This window comes from Neltuma alba, unplaced genomic scaffold, assembly GCF_004799145.2.
Source record: "Neltuma alba isolate B1F8T4 unplaced genomic scaffold, ASM479914v2 tig00003724_pilon, whole genome shotgun sequence".
Taxonomy (NCBI): Eukaryota; Viridiplantae; Streptophyta; class Magnoliopsida; order Fabales; family Fabaceae; genus Neltuma; species Neltuma alba.
Window position 1 is genome coordinate 24,016 of NW_021633405.1, and position 20,958 is coordinate 44,973.

A 20,958-nucleotide genomic window follows, 5' to 3' on the forward strand; every position below is an offset into this window, starting at 1 on the left:
TGTAGTTAAGGAGAACATGCTAGTTTTACGGATTCATGAAGTTTATTATCATTGTGGTATCAAAGCATGATATTATGCTTTCTTACCTGCTAAAAATTCTGTGTGTTTGGTAAACACGCCTTTCTCTTTCAAAAAGAGAAAGGAGAAGAGATCGATAAAAAAAAAAAAACAAATAGATGGGAAGGAGAATTGTGGAAAACTGTTATATGAGTAATTCAGTTAAACCAAAATCTACCCTAAGTCCCTAATTGTAAATCCTAGGAACTAATAAATAGTAATAATAATAGCTAATATCCTAAAAATAATAAATAAAAGATAAAAAACTAAATAATTCTAAAAATGAAAACTATTAAAATATTAAATAAATATGGCTACATCTTAATGGAGGCAAGCAGCGGTGGTTATAAAGATTCTAAAGGAGAAAGGTGTGTTTGGCAAAGGCAAAAAAAAATTTTAAACATGTAAGAAAGTATAATATCAGGTTCTGATACCATAATGATATTTAACTTCTCCTGAATTTGTAAAACTAGCATTTTCCTCTTGACTACACAATCTCCAATAACAACACTAATCAATTGGTGATACAGACTTCACAATTGGTCTAAATTTTTCTTATTTCTCTATGTTATGTCTAATTTTAGACTTGAACAGAGTGTCATTCTACTACTTCAGATAATGGCGGTGCCTATGACTTGGGAATGAAGGAGAAAAAACTATACAGATGAATTGGGATATTAATTCTATGGTTGTCAAATGCAAATAATGAAGCTGTCATGCATGGCGCTGGTTTGGGGGGTGAAGACAAAGTGTAGTGTATAGAGGAATAGAATGATACATGAAATTGCCGAATCTACTATTCGATTAGAGAAAAGAGGGAAGGAAGTGGAGATATTTTCTACTTTTTTTATTTCAATTATGCCAAGTTGCCAATCTCGTTTCAAAACAGCAACTCGCCAAGCTCATTCCTACCCCTTCAAAACCAAGCTGGTAGCAATATCCTGTTGAAACTTTTTGACAGGTAATATTTATTTATTTTTTTCATTTGAGTTTAGGTAACTAGCATGATGAAATATGAAATGAGTTTAATTTTTTAAATTGATTAAAAAGTGTTTAATTAATATCAATGTTGATGATGGATAAATCAGGCAAAAAAAACTCAATGAATAATGATATAAATAGATAAATACCAAAACTAATAATTAAACGGTGATATATTGATTATATGCATATAGATTTTGGTTCTAAAACGCGCAGAACATGGTCATGCAAAGACGGACGGTTTTAATTTTCATTTAGCCTTTTTATAAAAAAAATAAAAATAAAAATAAAAATTGAATGTAGTATATTTGTTTGAGAACAAGTTAATATTTTCAAATTTATACTTTAATATTTGAATTTTTTTTTAGATCTTCTTCAATAAATATCATTTCATCTAAGTTCTTTTAATTTTCCTTTTGTTCAATAACTCTTTTTTTTGGCCAATCTTTTGTTCAATAACTTGCTTAATGAATAACACCAGTCTTATCTCTTTATTGTGAACCTTTTCCATAGCTTAGTTAACAAAGAAAGGGTTAATATAATTTTTAATCATTTAAATTTGTCCTAATTTGGTTTGAATCCCTTAAATTTCAAACTAAGTTTTGGCTCTTAAAGGACAAAATAGTCAAAATTTTTATTAAATTATAAGAACAAATTTTTTAATGACAAGAAATTTAAGAGACCAAAACTTATGGTTTAAAAGTTAAAGAACCAAAACCAAAATAAAAACAAATTTAAGGAGACAAATTATATTAACCCAGAAAGAAACTTAAATTTGTATTTGGCCAGGGAAAAAATTTAAGAACTTGTGCCCGTGACATAGGAGAGAGTAAAGAGATTTATTTTAATTATAAATCTAAAATATTAATTTATCTTATTATTTAAATTTGTAATATTTTTCTTAAACTATACTTCGTGATTTTACATATTAAAAGAAATTTTTATTAAGTAGTTCTAAGACAAGCAAATGATTAAGAGAAATTTTTTTTTTTTCTTTCAAAAATAAATCAACACACACTTTTACAAATTCATTAGTATTAAAAATAAATACATCAATTTTTTAAACTAGAAGCAAAATAAGTTAGTCATGACAAATATACCTGATTACAAAATTAATGCCCTAGCAATCATGACAAAAACACCTGATTACAAAATTGATGCCCTAGCAACACAATCTGCAGACTCGCCTTCCTTCATACCTGCTGTAGCGGACAAAAACAACGATTAAACCCAAAACCGAATGAACAACAGAGCACAGAGGGCCCTAATCTAGTTTTTTTCCCTCCTTGTCCGTGACCTTCAGTGTTCTATTTGTTTCTTTTTAAATAATACATGATGGGGAGCTTGACATAGGCCTGAGATGCAGCAATTTGACTCTGTTAAGGACCTTTTGTGCCACATCAAATTACTCGTTGACATTAGGAACTAAAATTTTGAACATGTAAATGTAGATTGAGTCTAACTTGAATGATTAATTTTCCCAAACAGGAACCAGCGGCATAACATGGCAATGGATATTTCAGGACACAAAATCATGTCAGTCATGCATAAAGGCTTGACATTTGCAAGTATTAAATTAAATGCCAAGATTTTATCTTTACATTGAGATAGGGTTACTGATTGCAACTACATCCAAAAAGATAAAAAGACGAGAGAAGAGTACATCTCTTCACTACCTCGGTTTCTCCCACAGCTTTAACCATGGTGTTTAATTTAATATAGCCCAAAAAAGAAAAAAGCCTACTATTTCGGTGTATATCATTTTAATTAAATTGAATCCCACAGTGCTCTTGAATTCATACCCATGGCATGTATCGCTTCTGAAACTAGCAACTGATCATTGCTTGGAGCGCTTCAAGTAGACCAACACGCCAATGCCTGTTAGAACAACAGCACCCGCGAGAATACCCGAGCTTATAGACAATCCATTGCTCTTTTGTAATGTAGCAGTAGCAGATTCCGGTGTTTTTGATTTATTGGAATCGGCAAACTCCAGATGCAACCTTAGTGCCTGTTACAAGATTACCTCAATAATCAATTCACAGAAGGCTAATCACTAAATGAAAGAGCTAACAAAAGCAGCCACATCATTACCTTCACTCCAATAGATCTAGCATAGTTAACGGCAGCAATGAAATCACCATCAGTTTCAAGAAGAATTTTATCACCTTCATCATCCTCATACTAGACACCCAGAAAATAAAAGGATACCATAATCAATGCATATACCACCAAAAAAAAAAGAAGAAGAGGAAATTAAATATGCATTACACACCATAATCAGAGGACGTTCTCCATCGTTAACATTACCAAGTCTTTGCATGATAACAGACACAAGTTCCTCTAGGTGTTCAGCCCCTGAAAACAGATGAACACACAAATCAAAGGGAGCGGGAACAAAGTTACAGAATTACATGAATAGGATCCACATATCAATCCAAGAGGACGTTGACTGGAAATATTCATTGAAGAAAACAAAACTTCTTAGTCCCCAAGCTCTTGTTATGCTTTCTTCAAGCAAAATAGTCACTCACCACAGCTTAATCGATGTACACGGCCCTTCGGGTCCTCAAATTTAAAGACAAAGGAATTCCCAAAGCCAACAGATGGATATGTTGACTTTGCAGTCTCTGCTGCTTCTGAAGCCATGAACCCAGAGACATCACTGCATTGAAACATATGACATGTTGCTTTAAAGAACAAACCATATCTCATATCAGAACAGCATTTACAGTACCACAGGGTACCTATGAGTGTCATAATCATCCGGTGGGTCTAAAGCGAGTGCAGAGTCCCAAAATGTTTGCATTATTGTGTTTGCCACATCATTGACAGCTCCAGAGCTACTTTCCACCTATAAAGCCATACAGAATAGGTGATAAGATAACTTCACGTGTATAAGTATCAAGCATCAATATTCAATATTCAATATTCAATACACAAAATCTATAGCTTGCCACATGATACAACTCATTTCTCAGACTGTGTTACACAGGGCCTACATCTAATTGCAACAGAATACACCAAATATTCTCTGGCCAGGCAGTAATATAAGATATTGCAAGAATGCCCATTAAAAGAGTTCCTAAAAACACTTTGAAAGGCACATCGACGCCAGATGAAGAGAGTTCCTCCTTCAGCAATGCGCAGCCCCCAGTAAGAGGCAGGCATACAAACTCTCGAGCAACTCATGCCAGATGCTATCTTTTATATTGACTGTAAAACAAATTCATTTCCCGTACTCTATCTGTTATTATTTACAGATACTTTAAACAAAAGTTACCATTGAAATTGCAGCATGAGTTATATGCAAAACATCCACACAAGCTGCGACATATCCATCTGCACCACAAATGATATCACAAATGATAAGTAATACCTACAACATGAAAAACAGCCTATGACACGAATAAAGCAAAGCTCACCTCTGTCCACCACAGGAAGATGTAAGAACTTTCCATCATGCATCGTATGCAGTGCATCGAGAATTGTTGTCTCCAATGATGCACATTCTGGGTTTGGAGTCATTACCTGATAGAATGAGATATAGAGTAAGGGAAAGGAAAAGGAAAGAAGAAAACTGCAGAAATCAGAGCCAGTATGATAGAAATTATCTCAGAATAAATCTTTAATCAACTAAAGTTGCTTCATAGAAGGATAAAAATTGAGAAAAGACCTTTTCCACTAGAGTCAACTCAGGAGATAGATTTTGAGCCACAACCCGCATAAGGATATCCTTTGAACTGCATGAAGTATTTACGTAAAAATATATTATACAAGAAGCCCAAACTCCAGTTCACAATCGCTTATCTTACAAGGAGATTTCTAGCCTTAAAAACATGCGGTCAGGAATGTTATTCAGAATTAAGAAATTCAGAAGGAAAATGTTCATGATTACGTTAGTATCCCATGAATCTTGTTTCCTGCAACAATAACAGTTGAATTAACACGCAAATCCCGCATCTTTTTAGCAGCTACATAGACAGGATCTGATGCTGATGAAATAGCAACCCTGAAAATACATAAAGCTATAAAACTTGGTAAGGCATAGCTTGGCAAAACACATAAAAGAAAGGATAAATACGATGTGGAAATTACTTTGTATGGTCACCAATAATAGTTGACAGTGAAGGCTTGAACATGCGCTCCCTCAATGTTTCTATGAAAGCATTTGAAGCTGGTTAAGATTAAAATCAAAACAGAGCATTAGCATCATTCCAACATAAAAGATGATACCAACAGATGTAAACTTCATTCTGATCTCATCATTTTTGAACCAATAAAACAATGTTGGCAAATTTTCAACACTTCTAAATACACAAAAAATTGGTAGAATGTGAGGCAACAACCATAAAGACTAGAGAGACGATGTTGTGGAAAGCTTTGATAGTAAGAGATGCTTCTGTTAAAAACATTTATAGTAGAGGAAAGGCAATATAGTATGAGATACAACTCTAAGCAAACAGACTAAAAGGCAACCTAACGCTATATTCTAACAACCCCTCAAGTTAAAGCATATAATGGAGCAGTCAAAATATTCCTTTTTCAGTTTTAACTTTTAAGGAAGTAAACATGCCGGTAAAACAAATACTAGAAAATGGTTGAAATAGGATGCAGACGAGCAAAATGAACACCCAAAAACCACGCACCTAAAATCAACAGAAACCCATTTACAATATAAAAAGTGAATTTTAGTCGCAAAAAGCAATAAGAAAAGTACACAGGAGTTCAGGAAAAGCATTGGAATTTCACATTCATCTTGACTATCATATATCAAGAATACATAACCCATTAACCCATATCTTTAATTTATTTGAAATTTGACTAGAATCAATTGCACAGAAAAAAATGCAAGCAAAAAAAAAGAGATTTCCACCCCTCTTTACAGGCTAATTCAAGTATTTATTTACTACTGGCTCCTATGTCTAACTTTGTTGCCAGAAAGATTAAGAAAAACCTTTCCCACGCAAAACTCTGACATCAGCCCCTCAATTCAACAGTGGCAGTTATAAACATTTAATGCTTTCATAGACCCCATATACAGATAAAGGAAGTTCACAGATTACATACAATCAGTCCCGTAAGATGTGTATATAAATAAAACAACCATTAACCAACCAGATAAACCTCCTCCTTTCTGCCTTTCCACCCCTTCAACTGCAGCAGCAATGGCACTACCCTGCTCAGCAGCCTTCTCCATCCTAGATATGGCATCATATAGGCATTTGGTAATATCCAGCAAGGCAATGACTTCACCATTTTCCACAACAGGTAGATGCCTGAATCTACCTATTAGTTGGGGCAAAAAAGTTAATTGTATCTCAAGTAAAGAATCACTTTATCGTTCATATCTTTATTGATTTAAAATTTAAACATCAAGAGAATCAACAAGACATAAACATTGACTCAATTCTTGCAACATAAACCAAGTAAAGAAAAAGAAATAATAGAGCAAAGAAAGAATCCTTTTACAGAAAGAAATGAGCCCTAACTGTGCAGTAACATGGTCATTAAATATTATATTGTCCTCTGAGAAGAATAAATGCCATAACTTCAATTGAGATCATCTTGGGCCCATTGAGAGGATGAAAAATAACAAGAAGCAGAGAGGACAACAGGCCATGGACTTCATGAACAAATAGGAAAGTCTAAAAGTAAAGGAACAGGACTGAACAATTTTGAGTCAAAAGATACGACAATAAAATCACCTACAAAGTCCTTGTTAAGTAAATTTCTCATCGCAATGCCAACGCCTAATGTGAGAAACAATTAAAGATACTTTACTGCCAAAACTTGGGCCATGACAGACCTAGGAATTTGCCAGCAAAGTCTTTATCTCCAATTATCATCACTACTGCCACAATCCCTTTATTTATGCACGATTTTCATGCAATTAACCATATACATAATAACAAAAGGTAACAGTAAAATGAAGCTAACCCTGAACCATCTTCTGAAGGGCTTCAAGAGCTAGTGAATCCGAAGTGACAAATATGGGATTCCGGGTCATTATCTTTGACACTATTGTCTGCTCTGGTCGTAACCCCTCAGCAATGACTCTAGCAGCAATATCCTGGCCAAAAGAACCACAAACTTGACATATTTCATAAGGAAAATGCTTACGAGCACTAATCTCAATGGACAGAGCAAGAGGCAGACATTAGTAGGTCCTCTAAACCTTATCAGTAATAATTCCTGAAAGCAACGCATTGGAGTCAGTTAACAAAACAGCATCAACTCGGCGAGCTGCCATTCTTCTACATGCTTCAGAGACTGTCGTCCCTTCAGGAATTGTTAGTGCTTTTGACAACCGAAGTTTCTTCACAGTCCTTTCGCCCCCAGTAGCCCTAAAAAATTTCATCAATAAACCCAAATTATACAAGAAAACCAATACAACAATAGCCCTATCAGCAGTATATGAAGTCAGTCCCTTCTGCGGGCAAACCGGAGCAGGGCAATGGCATCGCTCTTGAATTGCATCAGTTAATAGAGAAGTTCACCAGTCCCGCGTAATCAATGAGTATATTGTTCCAAAAAAAAGACCAGCCCAAGCCTCACAACATATACATCCACCATACTGAAGAATTATAAAGATTGTAACAGAACAAGAACATTAATGAAGAATTGATAATAGAAGCTCAGAAACCTACGGTTGCGGAGGCGGAGAAGAGGGTTTGGTGGCAGTGCCATTTCCATTGCTTCCATTTTCAAGCGGCACAGACTTCCTAGAAGCCGTAGATGGTGGACGCTTCTGGCTCGAACTGCTCCTTCTGGAACCAGGATGAGGAATTTGACTACTCATCTTCCCACAGACTGAATCTTCTGCTCTGAGTCTGATCAGCGAGCCGGAGAGAAAGGGAGAGATTAGGGTTCTTCCCTCTCCGCGACCAGCTGTGGCTGTGGATGAAGCTGTGGCCCCCTTCACCAATTCAAACCCTCTCTCTCTCTTCTTCGGTCAGGATGAAAAGTTAAATTTGATCATATATTTTTAAGACATTTTTTCCCACTCCTGCTCTTTGCGTTTCGTGTGGACATTTTGATTGGCGGCATGGGAATCATATCAATATTTTATTTTTATATGGCCATAAAGTAACAAAGTCACATCAATATTTTACGAAGTGGGAGTGCTACTTTTGGCCACACACAAAAGCAAAGCATGTTATGATTCTATTTTTTTTGACCAGGAATGTTATGATTCTATTTACAATAATCCTCCTCCACTTTTAAATATAAAATTTTTATATTAGTAGGTATAAAAATTTTATATGTATAAGAATCTTATATTTAAGATCAGAAGAGTAATTTTTAATTATAATTTATAAAATATAAAGCATGCTTATAGTTTTATTGGTAAAAAGAAGTGACGATTATAATTGTAATTATAGTATTTGTTTTGGTAGAACAATAAGCCGTAGTATAACTAATAAATTAGATAAAAAAATTAATAAGTTATAGATATAATTTTATAAAGCGTAGATTGCATTGCATTTTTTAATATCACAAGAACGCCTTTGATGCCACTCGAATCATTGCGCGGCTTGCAGCTGGTTTATTTCAACCATGAGTTTTTTTTTAATTAAAAAAATTGAAACCACAAAACATGATCGAATATTTAAGCAAGCCACCGGGGAGAAAAGGGATGGAGAAGCCTAATGAATCATAGGCCAATAGATTCTTTTATTTAATATCTATATCTTTGCTATCTATATGTGGACTATCTTAAAAAATATTTTGATAAATATGTAAAAGAATAGGTTCGATATTTCATCCATTCTTAAAAACTGGTTTGAGGCATGCTTGGAATGCTGCTAGAAAGGGAAAATGAGCATTGGGAGAGTGAAACTTCAGTTGGTGGCTTATTTAAGGGTGAGATATTGTTTGGATTAACTTTTGAGCAAATGGGCTTTTGAGAAAAAGTTAGGTTGGAGCAAAAGCCAAATTTTGTAAGGTGTATTTAGATTAGCGGTAACAAAACTGATTTTTATTCTATTTGACTTTTGTAAAATTTAGTTAAAGTAAAAGTCAAATTGTTCACTATATACAAGAATAGTCATGTCCTTTTTATTTCTTTTTTTCTTTTCAGATAATGTAATGTGTTGTTAAAAAAAAAAAACTACTTGAACAAATATATTTATTTGCAACCTCTATTATTAAGACAATTAATATGTAATTTTTTTGTGTGGTTATTTAATTTTGTGAAAAAAATTATGGGATTTCATCTTTAAAATCTTTAAGAAATAATAATATTTTTTTGGCAAAATAAATCATTTTTCTAAAAACATATTTAATTACTTTATTAATATATATACACATTAACTTTTTATTATTTATATTATTTATGTCTTATTTATTATGTTGCCAGAATATATATTATTAACAAATTTATTGCTTCAAATAAACATATATTATGAAATATATCTTATATGTAATTATCATTTAAACTTATGTCTTTTTTAGTAATTTCTACATATCAAAAAGCACTTCTGACAACAATTATCACACTCTCACTTTATCATAATCACTTTTTCAAAAAATTTATTCTTTCAAAATCTATTTTCTTCAAAATCTATTCTTCAGAAGTTATTCTACAAACCATGGTTCGGTCTCATCCAAACATCCTTTAAGGCAACCCTCAAAAGTGCTTCTCATAAACACTTTTTCGCAAAACGAGACAAATTCCTTTATATATTTACTTCGTAAACCGTAAAAACACTTCTGAAACTATAGTTTGGTTTTCATCCAAACACCCCTTAGTTTTCATCAATCATGTCATGATATTAACAGTTAAGCTTCAATCATACATTAGTAATTTTTGTTAATGATTTTTTAATTGCAGCATCTTATTATGATTTGATTAACTAATATGAATAAATTAAAAATGTTACTTAAATTAGTTAATACTCCTCCGGTTCTTAATATAAAACATATTTAACTAATTTGATTAGATTAAGAAAGTTAGGTAAGTTAGTTAATTAGAAAAAAATATGACATGTTTTTCCTAAAACACCATAATCATTTTTCTTAATATTCTCCTTCCCTCTTCTACTTGATTATAATTGAGGGAGTATCCACAAGGGTAATTTAGAAAAACTTGATAAATTTGAGAAATAGCTTTTATATTTAGGATCAAAATCAATTCAACAATTAGGTCTTATCTCAAAGGCTAGAGGAGTATAATATATTTGTTTAAAACACCTTAATTATCTTTTTTAATTTTCTCCCTAGCTCACTCTCCTATTTAGTTATTGTTGAAGGAATATCATTTTATTGGTATTATGGGTTGCTGACGAACGATTATGCAATTTCAAAGTGTGCAACTGTCGTTGGCTAATAAACACAAAGACACACAAAACCAGGGGGTGTGTATGCTAAAATAAATAGAAAAAATCACTGTAAAATCTAAAATAATAAAATTGCCAAAAAGCATTGATAAGTTTTATTACAGAATATGATAATATTACCTTCGGTCCTAATTATAAGACCTAGTTAACTAAGTTGAGGAGATTAAAGAAATAAGTTAAGTTAGTTATTTATAATAAATATATGTTGTTTTTCCTAAAATATCCTTGAATGTCTTGGAGGATCAAAGCTGAAGTATTTACTTGCAATGTCTTGGAGGAAAGGCAAGTCTTTTTTTAATTTATAAATATAAGAAATATTTCACCTTTGTCTTGTGTGTTTATTAAATTATTCTCATTATAAGCCCATTGATTATATATAGAACAATTAAATTGCTATCAAATTAATAAGCCGTACGACAAACATTTAATATGGTCATTTAAAAAAAAGAAATCTAAATGTGTTACATAAATTTTTGACAGGTTTAATTGTTTTTAATTACTCTGGTCTGTAATATAAAACATATTTAACTACTTTGATTAGAATGAGAAAATTAAATAAGTTAGTTAATTATAAAAAATATGATATGTTTTTCCCAAAATACCATAATTATTTTTTTTAATATTCTTTCTCCCTCGCTTACTTGATTATGGTTAAGCGAGTATTCATAGGGATAATTTAGAAAAATTTATAAATATGAGAAATAGATTTTATATTTGAGACCAAAATTAACTTAATAATTAGATCCTATATTAAGAACGGAAGGAGTATATTTTTAATTTTAGTGATCTTGTTATTTATTATTCCTTACAAAATGATTGAAGGGTGGAGTATAACCTAGGAAAAAAATTTGCACGTCAGCAAAATTAAACTCCGTAGGAATCCTTTGCATGTAATTATAAAAGTGAATATTTGGTGGAGATCGGAAGAAAACAGTGAATAATGAGTGTATTCTTAAATGAAATAATTAATATATAAGTCCTTATAGTTTCAATTAGTTTTTAATCAGGTCTTTATAATTTTTTTTCTTTTTATCAGGTCCTTATACTTTCATATATTTTTAATCAAGTCCTTATAATTTTTTTTCTTTTCATCAGGTCCTTATTGTTTTACTTTGTTTTTAATTAGGTCCTTGTAGTTTTTATTCTTTATTTTACAAATAATAACATTTTAAAAATAATAAATTATTGTGAAAATCTTATGTTAATATTCTTTTAAATTTTTAGTTAAACAAATATATTATTTATTTTCAATTCGAATTTTTATAATTATAAAATTCAAATTATAATAATAAATTTTTCTAAAATTAAAATATGATTATAAATAATTTATATTTAAGTATAATTATTATTCTGATTATTTATTAATTACTAAATGATTATATTAATTATTTTGTCCAATTATATAATCATTAATTTAAAAATAAAATTAATTTTAAAGAATAAAGTTAATAAATAATTTTTCAAAAACTACAAAGCACCTAATTAAAAAATAAGCGAAACTATAAGGACCTGATAAAAAGAAAAAAAAAATAGAAAGACTTAATTAAAAACACACGAAAGTAAAAGGATCTGATAAAAAGAAAAAATTTTATAAGGACCCAATTAAAAATCAGATGAAACTATAAGGACCTGGAGATTAATTATCCCTTCTTAAATTACATATATAACCGCTTCTCTCTCTCTTTTTTTTTTTGTCACTTTTAGACCGCACTGCATTTCAAGGAATAAATGAATTATTAATGAAAATATCTTATTTACAAATTTTTTGCAATTACACTTTACAATAATACCACATGTCTGGGCAAAAACAAAACCTTGGCTAAAAAAAATACAATACCACATGTGAACGCAGGTTAAATTATTTTATTGAATGTAATTAAAATGCCACATCTAATAACTTTAAATCATACCGGATCGGATACTTACTACTCTTCCGGTCCTTAATATAAGACCTATTTAACTAATTTGATTATATTAAGAAAAATAAGTAAGTTAGTTAATTATAAGAAATGTGACATATTTTTCCTAAAATTCCATAATCATCTTGTTTAATACTCCTCTCTTTTCTATTTAATTATGGTTGAGAAAGTATCCATAGGAGTAATTTAGAGAAAATTAATAAATATAAAAAAATGAGTCTTATATTTAAGACTAAAACTAACTCAATAATTAGGTACTATATAAAGGACCGGAGGAGTATAAGCGCAGTACTCTATAGCAAATATAATATTGTCTTCCTAAAATACTCCAATTTATAAATTAGGTAAATTAGTTTAATAAAAAATAAGAAATATAAGTAATAAAATGAATTAAAATCTTACATTTATGAGTGAATTGAATCCGTTATCCATCATGTCACACTCAACACAATTCATTAAAAAAAAAAAACCTGGGTTGGCCTTTTAAAATATTCAAGAGTAATGACTATTTATTATTTTACGTTATCTCTTACCAGTCTTAACATTGACGACGACGATGATAAATAATAATAATAATTTTCTTCCCTTGATCTGTTGATATGCTTGAAAGCATATGGAGACCTTATGTACTACACTTTCCTTTTGCGTTTAAACAAGGGACAAAAGGCAAAGCTATCAAACCCTTCATGCAGCCAAAAAATGCAGCTTCCTCCGAGCGTATATTTACACAGAAAGTATCAAATTAGTAGCATAAAATGGTGGTTAAGTCAAATAAAATGGACTCATCACTTTTTTTCTGGGTAAAAAAAGTTTAAACAAATTAAATCTTAAGAGCTTACCAGGATCAGGCCATGGACTCAAATAGCACAAAGATATTTATATATTGCTCACCAACAAAGTCTTTATATCAACAGTGTAATTTGAAGTGATAACATTGTAAGTTATAACCCAATTCTTACCAATTGAACTAACTCTTATTGGCTGGTCACTTTTTTAAATAAGGTTATAAATTCACAATAATGCTTGAATAATTAAATATAATCTTATAGCTGGACAAACACTCTTCCAGTCCTTAACATAAAACATATTTAACTAATTTGATTAGATTTAAAAAGTTATGTAAGTTAGTTAATTTTAATAAATATAATATATTTTTTTCTAAAATACTATAATCATCTTTATTGATATCCTTCATCCCTATCCTATTTTATTATTGTTAAAGGAGTATCAACATGGGTAATTTAGAAAAGAAAATTGATAAACATGAGAATAAGTCTTACATTTATGATCAAGATCAACTCAACAATTAGATTCTATGTTAAGAACCAGACGAGTACTATAGATAAGTATAAAAGTTCAAAATAAACAGACAATGTAAAAAAATTAATGGGAAGGGAATAAAAGAATTGTTAATATAGTAGTATTAGATTTAGACTAGTTTTAATAAACAGAAGACTCATGGCCAAAAAAAAAAAACAGAAGACAGCGTTCAACAATATGGAATACTTTTTGATATGATCAAATGAGTGGCGATCGAATGTTTGATTGTCTTCAAAGGCTTTACTTGTAAGTGATGCAAAAATTGATTTCCCTAATTTCCCTCCTGACATTTTTCTTTCTCCCATCCCTTATCACATGATAATCCAGGGGCCGTGCTATATGAGGACTCATCCATAACTCGCTAATGAAAAAGCTGATATATTGCATTAAAAAAAACTAATATATATATATACTCTTTCGATTCTAAATATAAGATCCTTAGACTAATGTGTATAAAGGTCTTATATTTAGGACTGGAGGAGTATTTAGTTTTTTAATTTTACATATAATTTTAATTTAGTCCATAATTTTTTTTTTGTTACAGAAAAGTTTAGATGAGTTGGATCCTGACGACTCATCAGGGCCAATGTATGCCTCCAGGTTCAGAGAGCACTTACAAATGTACTTACAGATTGCCCACCAACAAGGTCCTCACATCGGCAGTAGAATTCAAACTCATGACCTTATGAGTTATGAGCTGACTCTTTACCAACTAGACCAACTCTTATTGGTTAGTCCTTATATTTTAATTTTGAGAAGGTGGCTCTACCGGGAAAAAAAAAATAGGGGGGCTGGGATTCACAGACAAGACTGGGCCGAATGGTAGTTCCAAAGGCATATTTTTTTCTCGGGCTGCATATTGAAGGTCCATATTCCCCTTCCTTGAGAAAGGGCTGGAAATATATTGGGGGAGTGGGGCCCAGTTTAAAAACTGAGAATGAGAATCCCCTGCGGCTATATTTGATATTTGTATTCATGTTGTTTGAGATGGTAATAAAAATACTTCAAAAATACTATTCCGGTCCTTAATATAGAACCTAATTATTAAGTTGATTTTAGTTCTAAATATAATATCAATTTTTCATATTTATTATTTTTTCCTAAATTACTCTTATAGATACTATTTCAATCATAATCAAGTAAAATAGGGAGAGAACATATTAAAGAAAATGATTATGGTGTTTTAGAAAAAAAAATGCAATATTTCTTATAATTAACTAATTTACCCAACTTCTTTAATCTCGTTAAATTAGTTAAATAAATTTTGTATTAAAGATCTGATGAATACCTTATTAATTATTATTTACGAAATATAATAAGTAAATGTATTTATAAACGCTCAACATAAGCAAATTTGTGGATAATGTGATTTTGCTTAGTTTTTAGACATCGGTGTTGTGCGTGGTAACTAAAGCTTTAAAAGCTTATGAGTTAAGCTTTCCTGTTTAGAGTTGGACTGCCAATAGACGTGTGGGTGCCAATGATGCAGCTAGGAGCACTGCCTATGCCAAGTGCCAACTTTGAAGTTTTGGAGAACAATTTTGAACTTTTGAAAATGTAGTCCTTGTATTATAGATATGAGAGTTGGATGGTTGGCGTAAAAAAATAATGTTCGCCAAAAAATTTATAGATATTAAAGATATTACTTGAATTAATTATTTATAAAAAATACATATTAATTTTTCAAAATACATTTTTAATTATTTGTGTCGAGAACCAAGATAAAGACGATAGAAGTGTTATATTCGGAGGAAGCAAAAACGACGTGCGAAATTGCGGATGTCTTTTCATAGACGACAAATATGACAGGACAGTTTCATAATATTAACTGCGATTTTCAATATAAATATTAGTGTAACTTTTTATTTAGTTTTAAATATAAAATTTTAATTTATTTTTTATATTTATTTTTTTAAAGTAGTTCTTGTAGTAGTTGTATATGTTAAAGATTTTATCAAATAGTGGTTTTAACTAATATATATGATTAATAAAAATATTTTAGAAAAGACAATATTTATTTATTTTAAATAACTAATTTAACTAATTTTTTAAATCTTTTTAAATTAATTAACTGGATTTTATATTAAAAACAAGAGATATTGAGAAACAAATGCACGACAAGGATGCCGCGGGATACGCACTCTTATAGGGGAACATGTGTTAAAGTTGCTCATAAAGAAATGGCAGTGCATCTCTTGGCTTAGCGGCTGGAGTTGAATTTTCAAGCCATCGGCATCTCATGATAGTGTGCGATTGACGCAAGAGGTGATAATTGAAAACTATTGTAATTGCTGCTCTTGCCCACTGTCCATTTGAAGGTAAGATGCTTCCTCCATATTTTTTTATAATCAACAACTATTATTTTTTTATCTCTAAATATAAATAATATTTATAAGTTGTTTTAAATTTTCATAGTAAATTTCTTATTTTTTCCTCATTAATTACTTATTTTAATACGTAATATATTTATTATCTTATTTTTTAAACTATCATATCTTTGTATTCACATTCTCTCTTTTTCATAATTCTCTTTATTAGAATGACTTTCTTATTATTTTTCTTATACTCTCCATCTCTCCCATAAATAAAGTATTTTGAAAAAAAAATCTAATTTTTACATATTTATTGTTTTTAACTAACTTTTTAATCTATATGAAATATGATGGAGTCCAAAGTTATGTATAAAAAAGGATAGAGGGAGTATTTACCATAGGTTTTTTTTGTTGTAGCTTTTTTTTTTAAAAAAAATTATTGTGGAGAATAAATGGGTCATTTAATAATATTTTTGGTATATTTTTATAAAACATAACTTCATTTGTCCTATTTATAAGGTAGAGGGAATATTTTTTTCATCTTATCTATAAGTGATGTCATTAAATTTTTAATATAAATATGTTGTAATCTTGGTTATTTATTATTATATAGATTGTTTTTTTTTTTGAAAAGTGTATACATTAAATGAGAGTAAAGTTAAAAAATTATTAAATTTTAAAGTAGAATTAATAAAATTTAAGATTTTTATTAGTTACTATAAAATATATTAAAAGTGATTTATAAATAAGAATAAATGAAAATATCATCTCAACACACATCATACCAAATAGACCAATGACTCAAAAAATAATTTTAAAAAGTACTTTCATGTAATTAAACACAAAACTCTTGTTACATGTTTAATTCTTATACCGTAATTTTGTTTTCACTCAATTATCTCCTCTGCTGAATTGAATTCTCGATTTGACGACATTCCACGTCTCCTCTCATCACCATCAAAAAACAGTGCGAGTTAGATAACTAGGGTGATCAAATAGGGGCGTGCGAGTTACGCCGGCGTGCATGTTTTTTCCCTCATGCTGGGCGGGGAATAAATTGTTAAATTAAAAAAAAAGAATTCTATTAAAAAATGACACAAAAATAATACTTGAACTTGAAAATATCACAAGTGGCTAATTTGACATTTATAAACTTACTGAAATGATTATATTGCCCTTCATTTTATTTATTGTTTTTTGAAAAACCAAAGCTCCCACTAGCCAGCCAGTCACTGGAGCTCCGGTGCCAGCGGCGACGATTGACACTGGAGGTTCGATCAGCCAAAAATTGGTCGTTAGAGCTCTGGTAGTCGGAAACAATTTTTAATTTTTGAATATATTTACAATTTCAATATAATAGTTAACAACTTTTGTAACACTGTTAATAACTTTAATATAGCAGTTAACAACAGGTTTTTAAGAAAATTCAAGAAGTAACATTTTTATTACTTCAGTAATGGCGTTAACAAATTCCGTAACTCTATTAACAATTTCGGTATAACATTTAACAACAGGCTTTCTTAAAAATTCAAAAAAAGGCATTTTTTTCAACTTTAGCAACTACTTTTTTTAAAAAATTTTTTTACAATTTTAGTATAACGGTTAATAACTTTTGTAACTTTATTAACAATTTTAATATAGCGGTTAACAACAGGTTTTTGAATTTGTCAATGAAGTTGTAAAAATGTTACTTTTTGAATTTTTTTTAAAAACCTGTTGTTAACTACTATATTGAAAATGCTAATAACATTACAAAATTTGTTAACCGTTTTATTGAAGTTGTAAAAATTTTCAAAAACAAGTAGTTGCTAAAGTTGTAAAAATACCATTTTTTTTGAATTTTTAAAAAAAACCTGTTGTTAAATATTATGCTGAAGTCTTTAATAAAGTTACGAATGACATTACTGAAGTTGTAAAAATGCTACTTTTTTATTTTTCTTGAAAACATGTTGTTAACTGTTATATTGAAGTTGTTAATAGTATTACAAAACTTGTTAAATGTTATACTGAAGTTGTAAAAATATTTTTTTTAAAAAAAAGTAGTTGCTAAAGTTGTAAAAATGCTATTTTTTTAATTTTAAAGAAAATATGTTATTAAATACTATACCGAAGTTGTTAATAGAGTTACGGAACTTGTTAACGGTATTATTGAAGTTGTAAAAATACTAATTTTTGAATTTTCTGAAAAATCTGTTGTTAACTGCTATATTAAAATTATTAATAACGTTACAAAAGTTGTTAACCGTTATATTGAAGTTGTAAAAATTTTCAAAAAAAATTGTTTTTGGCTGCCGGAGCTCTCGGTGACTAATTATCGGCCAGCCACCGGAGCTCCGATGACGGGCGCCGTTGCTGGCACCAAAAATTCAGTAACCGGCCGGCTAGTGAGAGATTTGGTTTTTTAAAAAATAATAAATAAAATGAAGGGTAATATGATCATTTCAGCAAATTTATAAATATCGAATTGGTCACTTGTGACTAAATTGGAATTTTGCAAATTCAAATAACCATTTTGGCATTTCTAAGTTCAAGTATCATTTTTATGTCATTTTCCCAATTATATTCAATCATATTCTTGTTCGGAGTGTCATTGAACAAAATAAGCCCTAAATGTATTCTCTATATATTTTTTGGGCAATAATAAAATTTATGAGATCAATATCTTTAAAATCTCTTCTCTCACAAGGCAAATTTTCCTTTTTCTTTTAAACATAAAAACAATTTTTCCTTTAAATTAAATCTTGTGATAATTAAAGAAAATAAAAATTATCCGTTCATTTTGGCTTGATGCGACGTTGTTCTTCTTCTTGTACACCTTTCTGTTGAGATTAAGAGGAGCCTTACAACCCCATGCATTATGACCCCTTTTTTTTCGCAATTACTACACTTTGTGTTAGCTCCTTTTTTTGCTTATTTTTCATGGGTTTTGTTGCTCATTTGGAGCTTTTTTCCTTGCTTTTCTTGGTCTTCCAGGTGCCCTATTGTATTTTGGTGGTTGCAAGGGAACCATAGTTGATTGTGGCCAATGTTCTTCACTTGCCACTGCACCAATTACTGAAGCATAAGCTCTCATGAATGAATCTTTATTATAATAAGTAGAAACATAATCTTTAGGTACCCCTCTCATTTGATAAATTACAGCCATAACATGTCTATAAGGGATGCCAGTCAAATCCCCAGCCTTATATGTAGAAGTCATCATCTTAAGATCTACCACCTTCCTTTTCCATGAACTCTCTATCTCAAATCTCTCATCAGCAGAGCCATCAAAATGGATGGGCTCAACATGTTTAAGCCTCTTTAAGTGAAAGTCCAAGAGCCAACCCTTTTAAGCCCAGTTATTTTTTTTAATTATCAATATGTTGATATAATTATTTATTTGTCTTTTATGGAAGTCTGAACTAGAAAATTATTTTAAAGAATCAATATTTAATCTATATAATTGAAAAAAAGTAGATGTCTTGAACTTGTGAGAGGACAATTAAAATTTCCAATTCTTTCAAGGATGGAAGTTAATATTTTTAGCATTTCAATTACTATAGTAGCTAATAAGCTTTCTTTATCATTAGTTCATATGTTTTAACAAAATATAAAAATTCTCTTATTCTAATAAATGCTTAGACTCTCATTTGTACTCATAAATGCTTCATAGTTTTACTTTAGATAAAGGTGATGAAAATAAAAACCTTGATATTTTTAGAACTAAAGAAGAGCCCACTTTTAGTAAAGAACAATCAAATATTGTTGATCTTGATGATGGTGATGAAGATGAAAATAATAATCATGTTGATATTGTTAATATGTAGTTACTTAGTTTTTATCTTTCTACTTTTCCTATTTTATTTTATTTCCTAGTTTGGATAATAATCCATTAATGTTTGATGTTTTAGTCTGTGCATTATTAGTTTATTTTACTAATATTATAATTCGAATAAAATTTTTTAGATCTTTTATTTTTTATTTTTTATTTCAAAATAATTGAAAAAAATTTAAATTTTAAAAAATAACATAAAAGGATTGGCCTTTTTAGGCCATAAGCCCACACTTCTCAAGACCGCATTTTAATAATATGATAATTTTAAGATATGTGAGTTTTAAAGGGCTGGTTTTTTTAGGCCTGGCCTTTCAAGGGCTAGCCTTTTATGGCCCACTTGGCCCTTATTGATAGTTCTACCCATCACTAGTCATATAACATGTATAATTATTCGAGTTGTTCTTTGCTCTTTAAAGTTTATCCATGATTTAAAGACTCATCGCATTACGAGATCTCTCCATGCCCTCTCTCTGCAATCATTCTCTTTATTAACATCCTTCTAATTATTTTACATATTGTGATGATGGATTGTCTCTTGTAGCCAATATAAAAGAGTTGAATGTCTCTGCAATATTGTTTTGTACAATGTTACATTTGGCATTTATTGAGAATGTATGCTTACTCCAAAGCCTTGGGTCATACTTATCTAACCAATTAGCAGCATTAGCATCAAGCTCCTTTAATTGTTTTATATGATGGTTGAATTCTTATTTATTTATTTATTTCCCTACATGCATTTCAATGCTCATCTTTCAAATTCTTTCCCTTATATTTGAGCTTGAAATTGGCATATAAATGCCTAACACAAAACTTATGCTCATATTCCATCACCTCAAACACCTCTTGTAACCCCTACAAATTAATTAAAAATATCTATGACTATTGAACAATTAATCAATTATTATTAGCAAAAAATAGAAATACATTAAATATCTCTATAGACATTATACCTTTTTCATATCTAACATTACGACCCACCTTTTATCTTGGCATGAGCCAATATCCTCAAATAGCAAGGTCATAAACTAGTTCCAACTATCCTTGCACTCAAATTCCACAATGGCATATGCTATAGAACACATATTCTCATTTGCATCTTTTTCAACTACAAATAGAAGGCGCCCTCCAGACCTACCTTTTAAGAAACAACAATCTACACGTATGATTGGCTTACATGCTGTTACAAACCCATGTTTACACAAAGACACATATAT

At 30.2% G+C, this 20,958-nt stretch overlaps 1 protein-coding gene and 1 long non-coding RNA gene across 5 annotated transcripts; one reads left to right on the forward strand and one right to left on the reverse strand.

The window, feature by feature from the left end:
• Positions 1–2,056: 2,056 nt before the first annotated feature.
• On the reverse strand, positions 2,057–8,008 carry LOC114742360 (CBS domain-containing protein CBSCBSPB3). Of its 4 annotated transcripts, none has more exons than XM_028930633.1 (15): positions 7,689–8,008; positions 7,217–7,385; positions 6,979–7,111; positions 6,157–6,327; positions 5,137–5,215; positions 4,937–5,050; positions 4,715–4,781; positions 4,464–4,569; positions 4,322–4,380; positions 3,786–3,892; positions 3,573–3,703; positions 3,314–3,396; positions 3,133–3,222; positions 2,841–3,049; positions 2,057–2,237 (listed from the first exon to the last, which is right to left on the reverse strand). In XM_028930633.1, exons 1-14 carry the CDS (start codon positions 7,838–7,840, stop codon positions 2,876–2,878), a joined length of 1,635 nt encoding a protein of 544 aa, XP_028786466.1. In that variant the 5' UTR covers positions 7,841–8,008; the 3' UTR covers positions 2,057–2,237; positions 2,841–2,875. The 4 variants fall into 4 exon arrangements, with proteins under 4 accessions (XP_028786466.1, XP_028786465.1, XP_028786464.1 ...); XM_028930632.1 differs by having other exon boundaries at positions 2,057–2,240; XM_028930631.1 differs by lacking the exon at positions 2,057–2,237 and adding an exon at positions 2,320–2,393.
• Positions 3,786–20,133, forward strand: LOC114742361 (uncharacterized). Its single transcript, XR_003739865.1, has 3 exons — positions 3,786–3,913; positions 9,055–9,059; positions 20,115–20,133. It is a non-coding gene; the product is annotated as an uncharacterized LOC114742361 (long non-coding RNA).
• The last annotated feature ends 825 nt before the right edge of the window (positions 20,134–20,958 follow it).

Excerpts from the sequence above, each read along its gene's own strand:
- LOC114742360 (XM_028930633.1), bottom strand. The coding sequence starts at position 7,840 with ATGAGTAGTCAAATTCCTCATCCTGGTTCCAGAAGGAGCAGTTCGAGC. Across the intron at positions 5,216-6,156 it reads GAAAGGAGGAGGTTTATCTG|CTTCAAATGCTTTCATAGAA; the intron begins GTTGGTTAATGG and ends AATCTTAACCAG. Across the intron at positions 3,223-3,313 it reads GAGAACGTCCTCTGATTATG|TATGAGGATGATGAAGGTGA; the intron begins GTGTGTAATGCA and ends CTGGGTGTCTAG.